General features: G+C 46.0%; 1 protein-coding gene across 2 annotated transcripts in view; it reads left to right on the forward strand.

The window, feature by feature from the left end:
* The window catches only part of iars1 (isoleucyl-tRNA synthetase 1), a 132290-nt gene that overhangs the window by 4248 nt on the left and 109167 nt on the right, over window positions 1-18875 (forward strand). For both annotated transcript variants that reach the window (XM_071337036.1, XM_071337037.1), the window contains exons 4-7: window positions 1417-1536; window positions 3019-3101; window positions 7376-7493; window positions 11356-11503. In XM_071337036.1, coding sequence (XP_071193137.1) covers window positions 1417-1536; window positions 3019-3101; window positions 7376-7493; window positions 11356-11503 — 469 coding nt within the window. The remainder of the gene's footprint in view (window positions 1-1416; window positions 1537-3018; window positions 3102-7375; window positions 7494-11355; window positions 11504-18875) is intronic.

Consider the following 18875-nt stretch of genomic DNA (forward strand, 5'->3'; position numbering starts at 1 on the left):
GAGATAACCGCTAGATGAGTGGGGGTGTATTGTGATGCTGGTGGAGCTAACCGCTAGATGAGTGGGGGTGTAGGGTGGAGCTAACCGCTAGATGAGTGGGGGTGTAGAGTGATGCTGGAGGAGCTAACCGCTAGATGAGTGGGGGTGTAGAGTGATGCTGGAGGAGATAACCGCTAGATGAGTGGGGGTGTAGAGTGATGCTGGAGGAGCTAACCGCTAGATGAGTGGGGGTGTAGTGTGATGCTGGAGGAGATAACCGCTAGATGAGTGGGGGTGTAGTGTGATGCTGGTGGAGCTAACCGCTAGATGAGTGGGGGTGTAGGGTGGAGCTAACCGCTAGATGAGTGGGGGTGTAGAGTGATGCTGGAGGAGCTAACCGCTAGATGAGTGGGGGTGTAGAGTGATGCTGGAGGAGATAACCGCTAGATGAGTGGGGGTGTAGTGTGATGCTGGAGGAGCTAACCGCTAGATGAGTGGGGGTGTAGAGTGATGCTGGAGGAGATAACCGCTAGATGAGTGGGGGTGTATTGTGATGCTGGTGGAGCTAACCGCTAGATGAGTGGGGGTGTAGGGTGGAGCTAACCGCTAGATGAGTGGGGGTGTAGAGTGATGCTGGAGGAGCTAACCGCTAGATGAGTGGGGGTGTAGAGTGATGCTGGAGGAGATAACCGCTAGATGAGTGGGGGTGTAGAGTGATGCTGGAGGAGCTAACCGCTAGATGAGTGGGGGTGTAGTGTGATGCTGGAGGAGATAACCGCTAGATGAGTGGGGGTGTAGTGTGATGCTGGTGGAGCTAACCGCTAGATGAGTGGGGGTGTAGGGTGGAGCTAACCGCTAGATGAGTGGGGGTGTAGAGTGATGCTGGAGGAGCTAACCGCTAGATGAGTGGGGGTGTAGAGTGATGCTGGAGGAGATAACCGCTAGATGAGTGGGGGTGTAGTGTGATGCTGGTGGAGCTAACCGCTAGATGAGTGGGGGTGTAGGGTGGAGCTAACCGCTAGATGAGTGGGGGTGTAGTGATGCTGGAGGAGCTAACCGCTAGATGAGTGGGGGTGTAGAGTGATATGGCATTTTTGTAATTTTTTGTTGTTGATTTGTGGACTTTCTTTTATACATTGCACATTTTCATTGCTTGCTAGTAAATAATAGTTTATAGACTAATCAACGCTGATCGGACTCGGTCCTGGCTGATATGCTGCGCTTGGCAAGACCAAGACAATTGCTGCCCTCCAATCCTCATAGAATAGCAGTCTAGGCTATGCAGTGTCGGCCCGCAATACACTTTTATGAAGTCCCATGTGGTAGCCTACCGTTTGTAAAACAGCCAATTTACCCATAATGCTCCCTCTGTGTTTCTATACCATTACAGATTGATAAACCCCCTAATGCTCCCTCTGTGTTTCTGTACAATTACAGGAGTATGAGATTGATAAGACCCTGGACATCAAGGGACCGGCCGATGTGGCCAAGATGGGGATTGCTGAGTACAACAGGCAATGCAGGATGATCGTCATGAGATACGCTAGCGAATGGGAGGTGCGCAAACAACCATACAAATACTATATAATTACACTGTAATTACATAGGGCTGGTACACTATGTAATTACATAGGGCTGGTACACTATGTAATTACATTTGAATCCTGATTATTTGCATTTGATATTCCTCAAGTGTTCCGTAACTGTATTCCACAATAGTTGTTCAGTCCCAATACAGTTTTGATTACTGCTGATAACATTATGCTCCGACTTACTGCACACTGTTATTAAAGTCTGTCCAAGGGGCTGTATTTATCAGGAGTCACTGTTATTACAGTCTGTCCAAGGGGCTGTATTCATCAGGAGTCACTGTTATTACAGTCTGTCCAAGGGGCTGTATTTATCAGGAGTCACTGTTATTACAGTCTGTCCAAGGGGCTGTATTTATCAGGAGTCACTGTTATTACAGTCTGTCCAAGGGGCTGTATTTATCAGGAGTCACTGTTATTACAGTCTCTCCAAGGGGCTGTATTCATCAGGAGTCACTGTTATTACAGTCTGTCCAAGGGGCTGTATTCATCAGGAGTCACTGTTATTACAGTCTGTCCAAGGGGCTGTATTCATCAGGAGTCACTGTTATTACACTCTCTCCAAGGGGCTGTATTCATCAGGAGTCACTGTTATTACAGTCTCTCCAAGGGGCTGTATTTATCAGGAGTCACTGTTATTACAGTCTCTCCAAGGGGCTGTATTCATCAGGAGTCACTGTTATTACAGTCTGTCCAAGGGGCTGTATTCATCAGGAGTCACTGTTATTACAGTCTGTCCAAGGGGCTGTATTTATCAGGAGTCACTGTTATTACAGTCTGTCCAAGGGGCTGTATTCATCAGGAGTCACTGTTATTACAGTCTGTCCAAGGTGCTGTATTCATCAGGAGTCACTGTTATTACAGTCTGTCCAAGGGGCTGTATTTATCAGGTGTCACTGTTATTACAGTCTGTCCAAGGGGCTGTATTCATCAGGAGTCACTGTTATTACAGTCTGTCCAAGGGGCTGTATTTATCAGGAGTCACTGTTATTACAGTCTGTCCAAGGGGCTGTATTTATCAGGTGTCACTGTTATTACAGTCTGTCCAAGGTGCTGTATTCATCAGGAGTCACTGTTATTACAGTCTGTCCAAGGGGCTGTATTTATCAGGTGTCACTGTTATTACAGTCTGTCCAAGGGGCTGTATTTATCAGGAGTCACTGTTATTACAGTCTGTCCAAGGGGCTGTATTTATCAGGTGTCACTGTTATTACAGTCTGTCCAAGGGGCTGTATTCATCAGGAGTCACTGTTATTACAGTCTGTCCAAGGGGCTGTATTCATCAGGAGTCACTGTTATTACAGTCTGTCCAAGGGGCTGTATTTATCAGGTGTCACTGTTATTACAGTCTGTCCAAGGGGCTGTATTCATCAGGAGTCACTGTTATTACAGTCTGTCCAAGGTGCTGTATTCATCAGGAGTCGTGACAGTCTTTGTTTTTGTCCGCCAGATCTCTGTAACCAGGATGGGACGGTGGATTGACTTTAAGAACGACTACAAGACTCTGTACCCCTGGTTCATGGAGACGGTCTGGTGAGTTGGCTGAATCCTGTTGTTAGAGAATGGAGTGTAATATATGCCATTTACGAGACGATTTTTATCCACGTTGCCTTCGTCATGCGCGTAATCAAACCCACTATCCTGGCGTTGCAAGGGCCACGCTCTACAACGTGGTGACAAACTATGGCCCGCGAGCCCGTTCAACCCGGCCTGTTCAACCCACGAGCCCGTTCATTCCAGCCCGAGTTTGTAAAAATTATAATATATATTATAATATATATTTTGACAAACGGCCACTAAGAAATCTGTGCGGCACACCGTTGAATTAAAAAAACAAAAACAACGTGACCCTCGAGCCAAAAAGTTGGCCCAAACATGCTCTACAAACTGAGCTACAGAGCACCACGTTTGTCCCTGGTTTGTCTTGGATAATGTCCTTGCACATTGCATTGTCCAGAGCCTTCATAAAGTATTCATACCCCTTGATTTATTCCACATGTTGTTGTTACAGCCTGAATTCAAAATGGATTAAATGGATTAAATCAACATTTCTCACCCATCTACACACAACACCCCATAATGACAAAGTGAGAACATGTTTTTAGAATTTCTTTTGCACATTTATTGAAAATGAAATACAGAAATATCTAATTTACATCCAGGTGAAGTCGGATGTTTACGTACACCTCAGCCAAATACATTTAAACTCAGTTTTTCACAATTCCTGATATTTAATCCAAGTAAAAATTCCCTGTCTTAGGTCAGTTATGATCACCACTTTATTTTAAGAATGTGAAATGTCAGAATAATAGTAGAGAGAATGATTTATTTCAGCTTTTATTTCTTTCATCACATTCCCAGTGGGTCAAGTTTACATGCACTCATTACATGCACTCAATTTGGTAGCATTGCCTTTACATTGTTTAACTTGGGTCAAACGTTTCGGGTAGCCTTCCACAAGCTTCCCACAATAAGTTGGGGGAATTGTGGCCCATTCCTCCTGACAGAGCTGGTGGAACTGAGTCAGGTTTATAGGCCTCCTTGCTCGCACAGGCTTTTTCAGTTCTGCCCACAAATGTTCTATGGGTCAGGGCTTTGTGATGGCCACTCCAATACCTTGACTTTGTTGTCCTTAAGCCATTTTTCCACAACTTTGGAAGTATGCTTGGGGTCATTGTCCATTTGGAAGATCCATTTGCGATCAAGCTTTAACTTCCTGACTGATGTCTTGAGATGTTGCTTCAATATATCCACATAATTTTCCTTCATCAGACCAGATTACATTTCTCAAAAAAATACGATCTTTGTCCCCATGTGTAGTTGCAAACCGTAGTCTGGCTTTTTTTAAGGCGGTTTTGGAGCAGTGGTTTCTTCCTTGCTGAGCGGCCTTTCAGGTTATGTCGATATAGGACTTGTTTTACTGTGAATATAGATACTTTTGTACCTGTTTCCTCCAGCATCTTCACAAGGTCCTTTGCTGTTGCTCTGCAATTGATTTGCACTTTTCACACCAAAGTACGTTCATCTCTAGGAGACAGAACGCGTCTCCTTCCTGAGTGGTATGACGGCTGCGTGGTCCCATGGTGTTAACAATTTTGTACTATTGTTTGTACAGATGAATATGGTACCTTCAGGCATTTGGAAATTTCTCCCAAGGATGAACCAGACTTGTGGAGGTCTACAAAAGGTCTTGGCTGATTTCTTTAGATTTTCCCATGATGTCAAGCAAAGAGGCACTGAGTTTGAAGGTAGGCCTTGAAATACATCCAAAGGTACACCTCCAATTGACTCAAATGATGTCAGTTAGCCTATCAGAAGCTTCTAGAGCCATGACATGTCATCATTTTCTGGAATTTTCCAAGCTGTTTAAAGGCTCAGTCAACTTAGTGTATGTAAACTTCTGGTTGTTCATTGGTTGTTGGTTGTTGATCATTGCTAGACAACCATTTTCAGGTCATAGATTTTCAAGCAGATTTAAGTTAAAACTGTAAGTCGGCCACTCAGGAACATTCACTGTCTTCATGGTAAGCAACTCCAGTGTAGATTTGTCCTTGTGTTTTAGGTTATTGTCCTGTTGAAAGGTAAATTCATCTCCCAGTATTTGTTGGAAAGAAGACTGAACCAGGGTTTCCTGTAGGGTTTTGCCTGTAGGATTTTCACTATAATTGTAGGCTAACTGTACGCCGTCATGCACAATCAATGAACCAACAGCATTGCCTAGGGCTACACGTTCTCTCCCATAAGGTAACCAGTCCATCCACTTCGCATAACAATACAGTCACTCAAAGACGATTACTAGACCGTGTTTAATGTTGTAGTATAGGCTAGACCAATTATGTACCAAAGACTTTTTAAATCAGTAAAAAATCTGCCAATGCGTAATATGCAGTAGGCTATGTATTGGGGCGGCAGGGTAGCCTAGTGGTTAGAGCTTTGGACTAGTAACCGAAAGGTTGCAAGTTCGAATCCCCAAGGTACAAATCTGTCATGCTGCCCCTGAACAAGGCAGTTAACCCACTGTTCCTATTTGTTCTTAACTGAGTTAAATAAAGGTTTAAATAAATAAAAATAAATTGTATAATGGCACAATCCTCATTTTAATTCTGTTTTTTGTGGGGGGGGGGGGGGGCTTAAGCTCTAATATGGATGTTTGTAATGAATCACATTAGAAAGCGCTGCTTATTTCGTTGTGTTAGACTTTGAAACAACATAAACAACTACCATGTTTTTACACTCAGTTTTCAACCTTTTTTTTCTCTTCGATTTGACCAATCACAGCGAGGTGAGTTTTAAAAGCACGATACTGTTGTGATGGTAAGTGTTTTGATGTGATTTTCGATTGCATATACTTTGATGTCATAGTGGCTGTGGACAGTAGAGCCATGAGTGACAGGACCCGATTCCATAAAACACCGTAAGTTAATTCCCCACCCCCTTATCTTTTCCCCTTTAATCTTGTCTTATCTCTAAGTGGGTTGCATGAAGCTTTTCCTAAAGGGATTTCTTGAAAAGAAAATGTCATATTTCACTTAACTTTCCATTTTAAATATGAAGTCACACTTCAGGTTACTTTTTATCTAAGTTGACAGTTGCAAAAAAACAAAACATCCACCTCCTAAGCTCCCTTAACTGCTAGTTACAATTAGAGACCATGGCTGGATACATTATCGTGTCTGATGATGAAGAACGACAGGATCATCAAGGTAAATGTTTTAAAGAAGAGTATTTAGGGACGGAGAAAGTCCACTTGGATACTATGTCTGACGGGCAACTACTTGTCAACTACCGTTTTGACACGAGAGCTGCAGGAAGACCTGGATGAAACGACGAGGAGGAACCAGGGAACCTCCAAAAGAGTCCGAATTAAACTAAAATAACTCCCCAAAAAATCTGTCATTCATTTTGACCTTTTTTTTGATGAAGAGATCTTAGTTGTGCAATTTTACATTTTTAACGAATGGTGCAGTATTTTTCAATATATTTTTTTTATGTCAACAAAGACTTTTATTGAAGAATCGCTACCGTTGACCAATCACAGACGAACGGGACAAGACTCTTCTGCTCTGAACTTCAGTTTGCCTCCACAATTTTTTTTGTTGTTCCCGAACAGCTGGAGAGAAAAAAAACCCTGTCACACAATGTAGTCATCATTTTTGCACAAACTTGTTCTGAACTGTTTCGGCTGGGAAGCCTTTAAACAATTCCCTTAAGTAAGGGAAATAGCTGCCCTTCTTTGCGAGGTATTGGAAAACCTCCCTGGTCTTTATGGATGAATGTGTTTTTGAAATTCTCTGCTTGACTGAGGGACCTTTACAGATAATTTGTGGGGGATAGAGATGAGGAATTCATTCAAAAATCATATTAAACACTGTTATTGTACACAGAGTCCATGTGACTTATTATGTGACTTGTTGAGCACATGTTTACTCCTGCAGTTATTTAGGCTTGACAAAAAAGGTTGAATACTTATTGAAAACAGCTTTTAATTTTTTTTAAATTGATTTGTAAACATTTTGAAATCCAGAATTACACTTTGATATTATGGGGTATTGTGTGTAGGACCAGTAACACAATCTAAATTGAATTAATTTTCAATTCAGGCTGTAACGTAACAAAATGTGGGAAAAGTCAAAGGGTATGAATACTTTTTTTGAAGACACTGTACTTTATGTCTCGGTGACGTTTTGGGTGAAATATTGGCTTAATAGTGAAACAATGTTTTACAGTGTTACTCCTCACAACATTTCAACAGTGTTTATTTTTACTGTTATTCCTCTCTGTCCCCCGTCCCCTGTCCCCCTCCCCAGGTGGGTGTTCAGGCAGCTGTATGATAAAGGTCTGGTGTACCGCGGGGTGAAAGTCATGCCCTTCTCTACCGCCTGTAACACACCACTGTCCAACTTCGAGTCTAACCAGAACTACAAGGTACACACACACACACACACACACACACACTAGAACAACGTGGCTCTCCAACCCTGTTAGCCAAGGCTAAAACCTATAGGAGGGCATCTCTCCAGGAACAGGGTTGGAGTTAACCTATAGGAGGGTAGCTCTCCAGGAACAGGGTTGGAGTTAACCTATAGGAGGGTTGCTCTCCAGGAACAGGGTTGGAGTTAACCTATAGGAGGGTAGCTCTCCAGGAACAGGGTTGGAGTTAACCTATAGGAGGGTAGCTCTTCAGGAACAGGGTTGGAGTTAACCTATAGGATGGTATCTCTTCGGGAACAGGGTTGGAGTTAACCTATAGGAGGGTAGCTCTTCGGGAACAGGGTTGGAGTTAACCTATAGGAGGGGGTTGGAGTTAACCTATAGGAGGGTATCTCTCCAGGAACAGGGTTGGAGTTAACCTATAGGAGGGCATCTCTCCAGGAACAGGGTTGGAGTTAACCTATAGGAGGGTAGCTCTTCAGGAACAGGGTTGGAGTTAACCTATAGGAGGGTAGCTCTCCAGGAACAGGGTTGGAGTTAACCTATAGGAGGGTAGCTCTCCAGGAACAGGGTTGGAGTTAACCTATAGGAGGGTTGCTCTCCAGGAACAGGGTTGGAGTTAACCTATAGGAGGGTAGCTCTCCAGGAACAGGGTTGGAGTTAACCTATAGGAGGGTAGCTCTTCAGGAACAGGGTTGGAGTTAACCTATAGGAGGGTAGCTCTTCAGGAACAGGGTTGGAGTTAACCTATAGGATGGTATCTCTTCAGGAACAGGGTTGGAGTTAACCTATAGGAGGGTAGCTCTTCGGGAACAGGGTTGGAGTTAACCTATAGGAGGGGGTTGGAGGTAACCTATAGGAGGGGGTTGGAGTTAACCTATAGGAGGGTAGCTCTCCAGGAACAGGGTTGGAGTTAACCTATAGGAGGGTAGCTCTCCAGGAACAGGGTTGGAGTTAACCTATAGGAGGGGGTTGGAGTTAACCTATAGGAGGGTAGCTCTCCAGGAACAGGGTTGGAGATAACCTATAGGAGGGTAGCTCTCCAGGAACAGGGTTGGAGTTAACCTATAGGAGGGTAGCTCTCCAGGAACAGGGTTGGAGTTAACCTATAGGAGGGTAGCTCTCCAGGAACAGGGTTGGAGTTAACCTATAGGAGGGTAGCTCTCCAGGAACAGGGTTAGAGTTAACCTATAGGAGGGTAGCTCTCCAGGAACAGGGTTGGAGTTAACCTATAGGAGGGCATCTCTCCAGGAACAGGGTTGGAGTTAACCTATAGGAGGGTAGCTCTCCAGGAACAGGGTTAGAGTTAACCTATAGGAGGGTAGCTCTCCAGGAACAGGGTTAGAGTTAACCTATAGGAGGGTAGCTCTCCAGGAACAGGGTTGGAGTTAAAACATACAGGAGGGTCTCTCTCCAGGAACAGGGTTGGAGTTAACCTATAGGAGGGCATCTCTCCAGGAACAGGGTTGGAGTTAACCTATAGGAGGGTAGCTCTCCAGGAACAGGGTTGGAGTTAACCTATAGGAGGGTAGCTCTTCAGGAACAGGGTTGGAGTTAACCTATAGGAGGGTAGCTCTTCAGGAACAGGGTTGGAGTTAACCTATAGGAGGATAGCTCTCCAGGAACAGGGTTGGAGTTAACCTATAGGAGGGCATCTCTCCAGGAACAGGGTTGGAGTTAACCTATAGGAGGGTAGCTCTCCAGGAACAGGGTTGGAGTTAACCTATAGGAGGGTAGCTCTTCAGGAACAGGGTTGGAGTTAACCTATAGGAGGGTAGCTCTTCAGGAACAGGGTTGGAGTTAACCTATAGGAGGATAGCTCTCCAGGAACAGGGTTGGAGTTAACCTATAGGAGGGTAGCTTCAGGACCAGGGTTGGAGTTAACCTATAGGAGGGTAGCTCTCCAGGAACAGGGTTGGAGTTAACCTATAGGAGGATAGCTCTCCAGGAACAGGGTTGGAGTTAACCTATAGGAGGATAGCTCTCCAGGAACAGGGTTGGAGTTAACCTATAGGAGGATAGCTCTCCAGGAACAGGGTTGTAGTTAACCTATAGGAGGATAGCTCTCCAGGAACAGGGTTGGAGTTAACCTATAGGAGGATAGCTCTTCAGGAACATGGTTGGAGTTAACCTATAGGAGGATAGCTCTCCAGGAACAGGGTTGGAGTTAACCTATAGGAGGATAGCTTCAGGAACAGGGTTGGAGTTAACCTATAGGAGGATAGCTTCAGGAACAGGGTTGTAGTTAACCTATAGGAGGATAGCTCTCCAGGAACAGGGTTGGCGTTAACCTATAGGAGGATAGCTCTCCAGGAACAGGGTTGGAGTTAACCTATAGGAGGATAGCTTCAGGAACAGGGTTGGAGTTAACCTATAGGAGGATAGCTTCAGGAACAGGGTTGGAGTTAAAACCTACAGGAGGGTAGCTCTCCAGGAACAGGGTTGGAAAACCCTGCTTTACACGATATACCCACTAGCGTGTTTGGCTGTCGAGGTGTAGCACAGGACTCATGAGGACTGTCGAGGTGTAGCCCAGGACTCATGAAGACTGTCGAGGTGTAGCCCAGGACTCATGAGGACTGTCGAGGTGTAGCCCAGGACTCATGAGGACTGTCGAGGTGTAGCCCAGGACTCATGAGGACTGTCGAGGTGTAGCCCAGGACTCATGAGGACTGTCGAGGTGTAGCCCAGGACTCATGAGGACTGTCGAGGTGTAGCCCAGGACTCATGAAGACTGTCGAGGTGTAGCCCAGGACTCATGAGGACTGTCGAGGTGTAGCCCAGGACTCGAGGACTGTCGGTGTAGCCCAGGACTCATGAAGACTGTCGAGGTGTAGCCCAGGACTCATGAAGACTGTCGAGGTGTAGCCCAGGACTCATGAGGACTGTCGGTGTAGCCCAGGACTCATGAGGACTGTCGAGGTGTAGCCCAGGACTCATGAAGACTGTCGAGGTGTAGCCCAGGACTCATGAAGACTGTCGAGGTGTAGCCCAGGACTCATGAGGACTGTCGGTGTAGCCCAGGACTCATGAGGACTGTCGAGGTGTAGCCCAGGACTCATGAAGACTGTCGAGGTGTAGCCCAGGACTCATGAAGACTGTCGAGGTGTAGCCCAGGACTCATGAAGACTGTCGAGGTGTAGCCCAGGACTCATGAGGACTGTCGAGGTGTAGCCCAGGACTCATGAGGACTGTCGAGGTGTAGCCCAGGACTCATGAGGACTGTCGAGGTGTAGCCCAGGACTCATGAAGACTGTCGAGGTGTAGCCCAGGACTCATGAAGACTGTCGAGGTGTAGCCCAGGACTCATGAAGACTGTCGAGGTGTAGCCCAGGACTCATGAGGACTGTCGAGGTGTAGCCCAGGACTCATGAGGACTGTCGAGGTGTAGCCCAGGACTCATGAAGACTGTCGAGGTGTAGCCCAGGACTCATGAAGACTGTCGAGGTGTAGCCCAGGACTCATGAAGACTGTCGAGGTGTAGCCCAGGACTCATGAAGACTGTCGAGGTGTAGCCCAGGACTCATGAAGACTGTCGAGGTGTAGCCCAGGACTCATGAAGACTGTCGAGGTGTAGCCCAGGACTCATGAAGACTGTCGAGGTGTAGCCCAGGACTCATGAAGACTGTCGAGGTGTAGCCCAGGACTCATGAGGACTGTCGAGGTGTAGCCCAGGACTCATGAAGACTGTTGGGATTAGTGTTTTCTGTCAGAACCTAGTCATGCCGTTGTAATTGCCATCTGATTTTCAGTGCTAAACAGTCTTTGTGTTGGTCAATGACGATTATTACCCCGTTGTCACCCCGTTGTCTTCCTGTTGTCACCCGTTGTCTTCCTGTTGTCACCACGTCTCCAGGATGTGCAGGATCCGTCAGTGATAGTGAACTTCCCTCTTCTGGAGGATGAGAACGTGAGTCTGATCGCCTGGACAACCACCCCCTGGACTCTGCCTAGCAACCTGGCTCTCTGCGTCAACTCAGAGTTGCAGTATGTCAAGGTCAAAGGTGAGAAAGTATTTTTTTTGTTTGTAATTTATTATTATTTATTTTTTATTATTCAACAGACCCCAGGTACCGTCTCCTGCCGTTGTGCCCTTGAGCATGGGACTTGCGTCTTGATGGCTGCGCTGCGACTGAACCTGTTCTCCTCCTAGTGTGTTGTCTGAAAGCAGAATATATGCATTTCCAGATGGAATTTATTCTATTCTGCGTTTAAATTTTTTACATTTGTGTATTATTTAGTTCTCTCTCTCTCGATCCCTCCATCTCTGCTCTCTCGATCCCTCCACCTCTGCTCTCTCGATCCCTCCATCTCTGCTCTCTCGATCCCTCCATCTCTGCTCTCTCGATCCCTCCATCTCTGCTCTCTCGATCCCTCCATCTCTGCTGTCTCGATCCCTCCATCTCTGCTGTCTCGATCCCTCCATCTCTGCTCTCTCGATCCCTCCATCTCTGCTGTCTCGATCCCTCCATCTCTGCTCTCTCGATCCCTCCATCTCTGCTCTCTCGATCCCTCCATCTCTGCTCTCTCGATCCCTCCATCTCTGCTGTCTCGATCCCTCCATCTCTGCTCTCTCGATCCCTCCATCTCTGCTCTCTCGATCCCTCCATCTCTGCTGTCTCGATCCCTCCATCTCTGCTGTCTCGATCCCTCCATCTCTGCTCTCTCGATCCCTCCATCTCTGCTCTCTCGATCCCTCCATCTCTGCTCTCTCGATCCCTCCATCTCTGCTCTCTCGATCCCTCCATCTCTGCTCTCTCGATCCCTCCATCTCTGCTCTCTCGATCCCTCCATCTCTGCTCTCTCGATCCCTCCACCTCTGCTCTCTCGATCCCTCCACCTCTGCTCTCTCGATCCCTCCACCTCTGCTCTCTCGATCCCTCCACCTCTGCTCTCTCGATCCCTCCACCTCTGCTCTCTCGATCCCTCCACCTCTGCTCTCTCGATCCCTCCACCTCTGTTTTCTCGGTAGTGACTAGTGGATGTATCAAGGGGAAACCAACGTGGACAGTGGACATGCATCTAACTCAAATCAGGCCACTTTAAAAAGAGCCTTGTCCTTGCTTCCCTCCAAATATAAAAAAATACTCCATAGTAGTTTTTTTTTTTCTCTCTCCATGTTGCTGTGGATCCCAGACAAGAGACTGGTGGTGAAATAAAAGCTGACCCAGATACCGGACAGGCTGCTGTAGCATGGACCGGCCAGCTGGGGGGGCTGTTAGTCTATAGTATAGAGGAGGAGGTGCAGGAAGAGACTTGATACTGCATCGGGGTGCTGCTCAGAATACCAATAGGCTCTCTCTCGCTACAGTATCTCTCTCTGTCTCTGTCTCTCTCTCTCTCTGTCTCGCTCTCTCGCTACAGTATCTCTCTCTCTCTCTCTCTCTCTCTCTCTCTGTCTCTCTCTCTGTCTCTCTCTCTGTCTCTCTCTCTGTCTCTCTCTCTGTCTCTCTCTGTCTCTCTCTCTCTCTCTCTCTCTCTGTCTCTGTCTCTCTCGCTCGCTACAGTATCTGTCTCTCGCTCTCTCTCTCTCTCTACAGTATCTGTCTCTCGCTCTCTCTCTCTCTCTCTACAGTATCTGTCTCTCGCTCTCTCTCTCTCTACAGTATCTGTCTCTCGCTCTCTCTCTCTCTCCAGTATCTGTCTCTCTCTCTCTCTCTCTCTCCAGTATCTGTCTCTCTCTCTCTCTCTCTCCAGTATCTGTCTCTCTCTCTCTCTCTCTCTCTCTCTCTCTCTCTCTCTCTCTCTCCAGTATCTGTCTCTCTCTCTCTCTGTCTCTCTCTGTCTCTCTCTGTCAATTCAATTCAATTCAAGGGGCTTTATTGGCATGGGAAACATGTGTTAACATTGCCAAAGCAAGTGAGGTAGATAATATACAAAAGTGAAATAAACAATAAAAATTAACAGTAAACATTACACATACAGAAGTTTCAAAGCAATAAAGACATTACAAATGTCATATTATATATATACAGTGTTGTAGCAATGTATAAATGGTTAAAGCACACAAGTTAAAATAAATAAACATAAATATGGGTTGTATTTACAATGGTGTTTGTTCTTCACTGGTTGCCCTTTTGTGGCAACAGGTCACAAATATTGCTGCTGTGATGGCACACTGTGGAATTTCTCAGAGTAGATATGGGAGTTTATCAAAATTGGATTTGTTTTCAAATTCTTTGTGGATCTGTGTAATCTGAGGGAAATATGTCTCTCTAATATGGTCATACATTGGGCAGGAGGTTAGGAAGTGCAGCTCAGTTTCCACCTCATTTTGTGGGCAGTGAGCACATAGCCTGTCTTCTCTTGAGAGCCATGTCTGCCTACGGCGGCCTTTCTCAATAGCAAGGCTATGCTCACTGAGTCTGTACATAGTCAAAGCTTTCCTTAAGTTTGGGTCAGTCACAGTGGTCAGGTATTCTGCCACTGTGTACTCTCTGTTTAGGGCCAAATAGCATTCTAGTTTGCTCTGTTTTTTTTGTTAATTCTTTCCAATGTGCCAAGTAATTATCTTTTTGTTTTCTCATGATTTGGTTGGGTCTAATTGTGCTGTTGTCCTGGGGCTCTGTGGGGTGTGTTTGTGAACAGAGCCCTAGGACCAGCTTGCTTAGGGGACTCTTCTCCAGGTTCATCTCTCTGTAGGTGATGGCTTTGTTATGGAAGGTTTGGGAATCGCTTCCTTTTAGGTGTTTGTAGAATTTAACGGCTCTTTTCTGGATTTTGATAATTAGTGGGTATCGGCCTAATTCTGCTCTGCATGCATTATTTGGTGTTCTACGTTGTACACGGAGGATATCTTTGCAGAATTCTGCATGCAGAGTCTCAATTTGGTGTTTGTCCCATTTTGTGAAATCTTGGTTGGTGAGCGGACCCCAGACCTCACAACCATAAAGGGCAATGGGCTCTATGACTGATTCAAGTATTTTTAGCCAGATCCTAATTGGTATGTTGAAATTTATGTTCCTTTTGATGGCATAGAAGGCCCTTCTTGCCTTGTCTCTCAGATCGTTCACAGCTTTGTGGAAGTTACCTGTGGTGCTGATGTTTAGGCCGAGGTATGTATAGTTTTTTGTGTGCTCTAGGGCAACAGTGTCTAGATGGAATTTGTGGTCCTGGTGACTGGACCTTTTTTGGAACACCATTATTTTGGTCTTACTTAGATTTACTGTCAGGGCCCAGGTCTGACAGAATCTGTGCAGAAGATCTAGGTGCTGCTGTAGGCCCTCTGTCTGTCTCTGTCTGTCTCTGTCTGTCTGTCTGTCTGTCTGTCTGTCTGTCTCTCTCTCTCTTTCTCTCTCTCTCTTTCTCTCTCTCTCTTTCTCTCTCTCTCTTTCTCTCTCTCTCTTTCTCTCTCTCTCTTTCTCTCTCTCTCTTTCTCTCTCTCTCTTTCTCTCTCTCTCTTTCTTTCTTTCTTTCTTTCTCTCTCTCTCTTTCTTTCTCTTTCTCTCTCTTTTTTTTCTCCAGGGCTCTTGGCCTCCTATTGGTCATAGCAGATTGAGAACGCTTGTTTCCTATCTTCCCTTTCCTCTCTCTTTCTCTGCTCCTCTGATCTTCACGCCTGAAGTATATGGGTGTTAGAGATGGAAAGGTTTAGTGTTTTTAAATTTTTTAAATGATAGTGTTAAACACACTCTGCATTATTTAGCAGTAATGTTATGGTGCCATCAGCTGCTTACGCACATCCAGTACAGGAAGGAACTGCAGCCTAAATGTAGTGCAGCCTAAATGGCACCCTATATGGCACCCTATTCCCTATATAGTGCACTACCTTAGACCAGGGCCCTATATAGTGCACTACCTTAGACCAGAGCCCTATTCCCTATATAGTGCACTACTTTAGACCAGGGCCCTATATAGTGCACTACCTTAGACCAGAGCCCTATTCCCTATATAGTGCACTACTTTAGACCAGAGCCCTATTCCCTATATAGTGCACTACTTTAGACCAGGGCCCTATTCCCTATATAGTGCACTACTTTAGACCAGGGCCCTATATAGTGCACTACCTTAGACCAGAGCCCTATTCCCTATATAGTGCACTACTTTAGACCAGGGCCCTATTCCCTATATAGTGCACTACCTTAGACCAGGGCCCTATTCCCTATATAGTGCACTACCTTAGACCAGAGCCCTATTCCCTATATAGTGCACTACCTTAGACCAGGGCCCTATTCCCTATATAGTGCACTACCTTAGACCAGGGCCCTATTCCCTATATAGTGCACTACTTTAGACCAGGGCCCTATTCCCTATATAGTGCACTACCTTAGACCAGGGCCCTATTCCCTATATAGTGCACTACCTTAGACCAGAGCCCTATTCCCTATATAGTGCACTACTTTAGACCAGGGCCCTATTCCCTATATAGTGCACTACCTTAGACCAGGGCCCTATTCCCTATATAGTGCACTACCTTAGACCAGGGCCCTATTCCCTATATAGTGCACTACCTTAGACCAGAGCCCTATTCCCTATATAGTGCACTACTTTAGACCAGGGCCCTATTCCCTATATAGTGCACTACCTTAGACCAGGGCCCTATTCCCTATATAGTGCACTACCTTAGACCAGAGCCCTATTCCCTATATAGTGCACTACTTTAGACCAGGGCCCTATTCCCTATATAGTGCACTACCTTAGACCAGGGCCCTATTCCCTATATAGTGCACTACCTTAGACCAGGGCCCTATTCCCTATATAGTGCACTACTTTAGACCAGGGCCCTATTCCCTATATAGTGCACTACCTTAGACCAGGGCCCTATTCCCTATATAGTGCACTACCTTAGACCAGAGCCCTATTCCCTATATAGTGCACTACTTTAGACCAGGGCCCTATTCCCTATATAGTGCACTACTTTAGACCAGGGCCCTATTCCCTATTAGTGGTTACCTATCACACGTTCACTCTCTTCCTCTTTGAAATATAGATGAATGTGAATATGCTCTTTAGGTTCTGTTTGTATGACTAATACTGCAACAGGAGCTGCAACCCTAACAGTTACTAATGCTGTTCTGTTTGCTGGAGAGAAGAGACAGTCACTTGTCATCTTAATGCTCCACATTTTAAATAGCTCCTGGATAGCTATTACCGTTGTGTTTGTCTCCTTTTTTAAAACATTTATTTGTTCCCAAAGGACATGTTTGTAACTGATTTGGTTTAATCATGCGGTGATAATAATAGTGTGTGTGTGTGTGTATATATATATACAGTGGGGAGAACAAGTATTTGATACACTGCCGATTTTGCAGGTTTTCCTACTTACAAAGCATGTAGAGGTCTGTAATTTTTATCATAGGTACACTTCAACTATGAGAGACGGAATCTAAAACAAAAATCCAGAAAATCACATTGTATGATTTTTAAGTAATTAATTTGCATTTTATTGCATGACATAAGTATTTGATACATCAGAAAAGCAGAACTTAATATTTGGTACAGAAACCTTTGTTTGCAATTACAGAGATCATACGTTTCCTGTAGTTCTTGACCAGGTTTGCACACACTGCAGCAGGGATTTTGGCCCACTCCTCCCTACAGATCTTCTCCAGATCCTTCAGGTTTCGGGGCTGTCGCTGGGCAATACGGACTTTCGGCCCCCTCCAATGATTTTCTATTGGGTTCAGGTCTGGAGACTGGCTAGGCCACTCCAGGACCTTGAGATGCTTCTTACGGAGCCACTCCTTAGTTGCCCTGGCTGTGTGTTTCGGGTCGTTGTCATGCTGGAAGACCCAGCCACGACCCATCTTCAATGCTCTTACTGAGGGAAGGAGGTTGTTGGTCAAGATCTCGCGATACATGGCCCCATCCATCCTCCCTTCAATACGGTGCAGTCGTCCTGTCCCCTTTGCAGAAAAGCATCCCCAAAGAATGATGTTTCCACCTCCATGCTTCACGGTTGGGATGGTGTTCTTGGGGTTGTACTCATCCTTCTATTCCTCCAAACACGGCGAGTGGAGTTTAGAGCAAAAAGCTCTATTTTTGTCTCATCAGACCACATGACCTTCTCCCATTCCTCCTCTGGATCATCCAGATGGTCATTGGCAAACTTCAGACGGGCCTGGACATGCGCTGGCTTGAGCAGGGGGACCTTGCGTGCGCTGCAGGATTTTAATCCATGACGGCGTAGTGTGTTACTAATGGTTTTCTTTGAGACTGTGGTCCCAGCTCTCTTCAGGTCATTGACCAGGTCCTGCCGTGTAGTTCTGGGCTGATCCCTCACCTTCCTCATGATCATTGATGCCCCACGAGGTGAAATCTTGCATGGAGCCCCAGACCGAGGGTGATTGACCGTCATCTTGAACTTCTTCCATTTTCTAATAATTGCGCCAACAGTTGTTTCCTTCTCACCAAGCTGCTTGCCTATTGTCCTGTAGCCCATCCCAGCCTTGTGCAGGTCTACAATTTTATCCCTGATGTCCTTACACAGCTCTCTGGTCTTGGCCATTGTGGAGAGGTTGGAATCTGTTTGATTGAGTGTGTGGACAGGTGTCTTTTATACAGGTAACGAGTTCAAACAGGTGCAGTTAATACAGGTAATGAGTGGAGAACAGGAGGGCTTCTTAAAGAAAAACTAACAGGTCTGTGAGAGCCGGAATTCTTACTGGTTGGTAGGTGATCAAATACTTATGTCATGCAATAAAATGCAAATTAATTACTTAAAAATCATACAATGTGATTTTCTGGATTTTTGTTTTAGATTCCGTCTCTCACAGTTGAAGTGTACCTATGATAAAAATTACAGACCTCTACGTGCTTTGTAAGTAGGAAAACCTGCAAAATCGGCAGTGTATCAAATACTTGTTCTCCCCACTGTATATAGGCCTATTGAAGTCTGCTGAGGACTGTAGCTCACTGGACTGTAGCTCACTGGACTGTAGCTCACTGGACTGTAGCTCACTGGACTTTAGCTCACTGGACTGTAGCTCGCCGGACTGTAGCTCGCCGGACTGTAGCTCGCCGGACTGTAGCTCGCCGGACTGTAGCTCGCCGGACTGTAGCTCGCCGGACTGTAGCTCGCCGGACTGTAGCTCGCCGGACTGTAGCTCGCCGGACTGTAGCTCGCCGGACTGTAGCTCACTAGCTCACCGGACTGTAGCTCACTGGCTCACCGGACTGTAGCTCACCGGACTGTAGCTCACCGGACTGTAGCTCACCGGACTGTAGCTCACCGGACTGTAGCTCACCGGACTGTAGCTCACCGGACTGTAGCTCACCGGACTGTAGCTCACCGGACTGTAGCTCACCGGACTGTAGCTCACCGGACTGTAGCTCACCGGACTGTAGCTCACCGGACTGTAGCTCACCGGACTGTAGCTCACCGGACTGTAGCTCACCGGACTGTAGCTCACCGGACTGTAGCTCACCGGACTGTAG

This window comes from Salvelinus alpinus, chromosome 12 (genome assembly GCF_045679555.1).
Source record: "Salvelinus alpinus chromosome 12, SLU_Salpinus.1, whole genome shotgun sequence".
Lineage (NCBI taxonomy): Eukaryota > Metazoa > Chordata > Actinopteri > Salmoniformes > Salmonidae > Salvelinus > Salvelinus alpinus.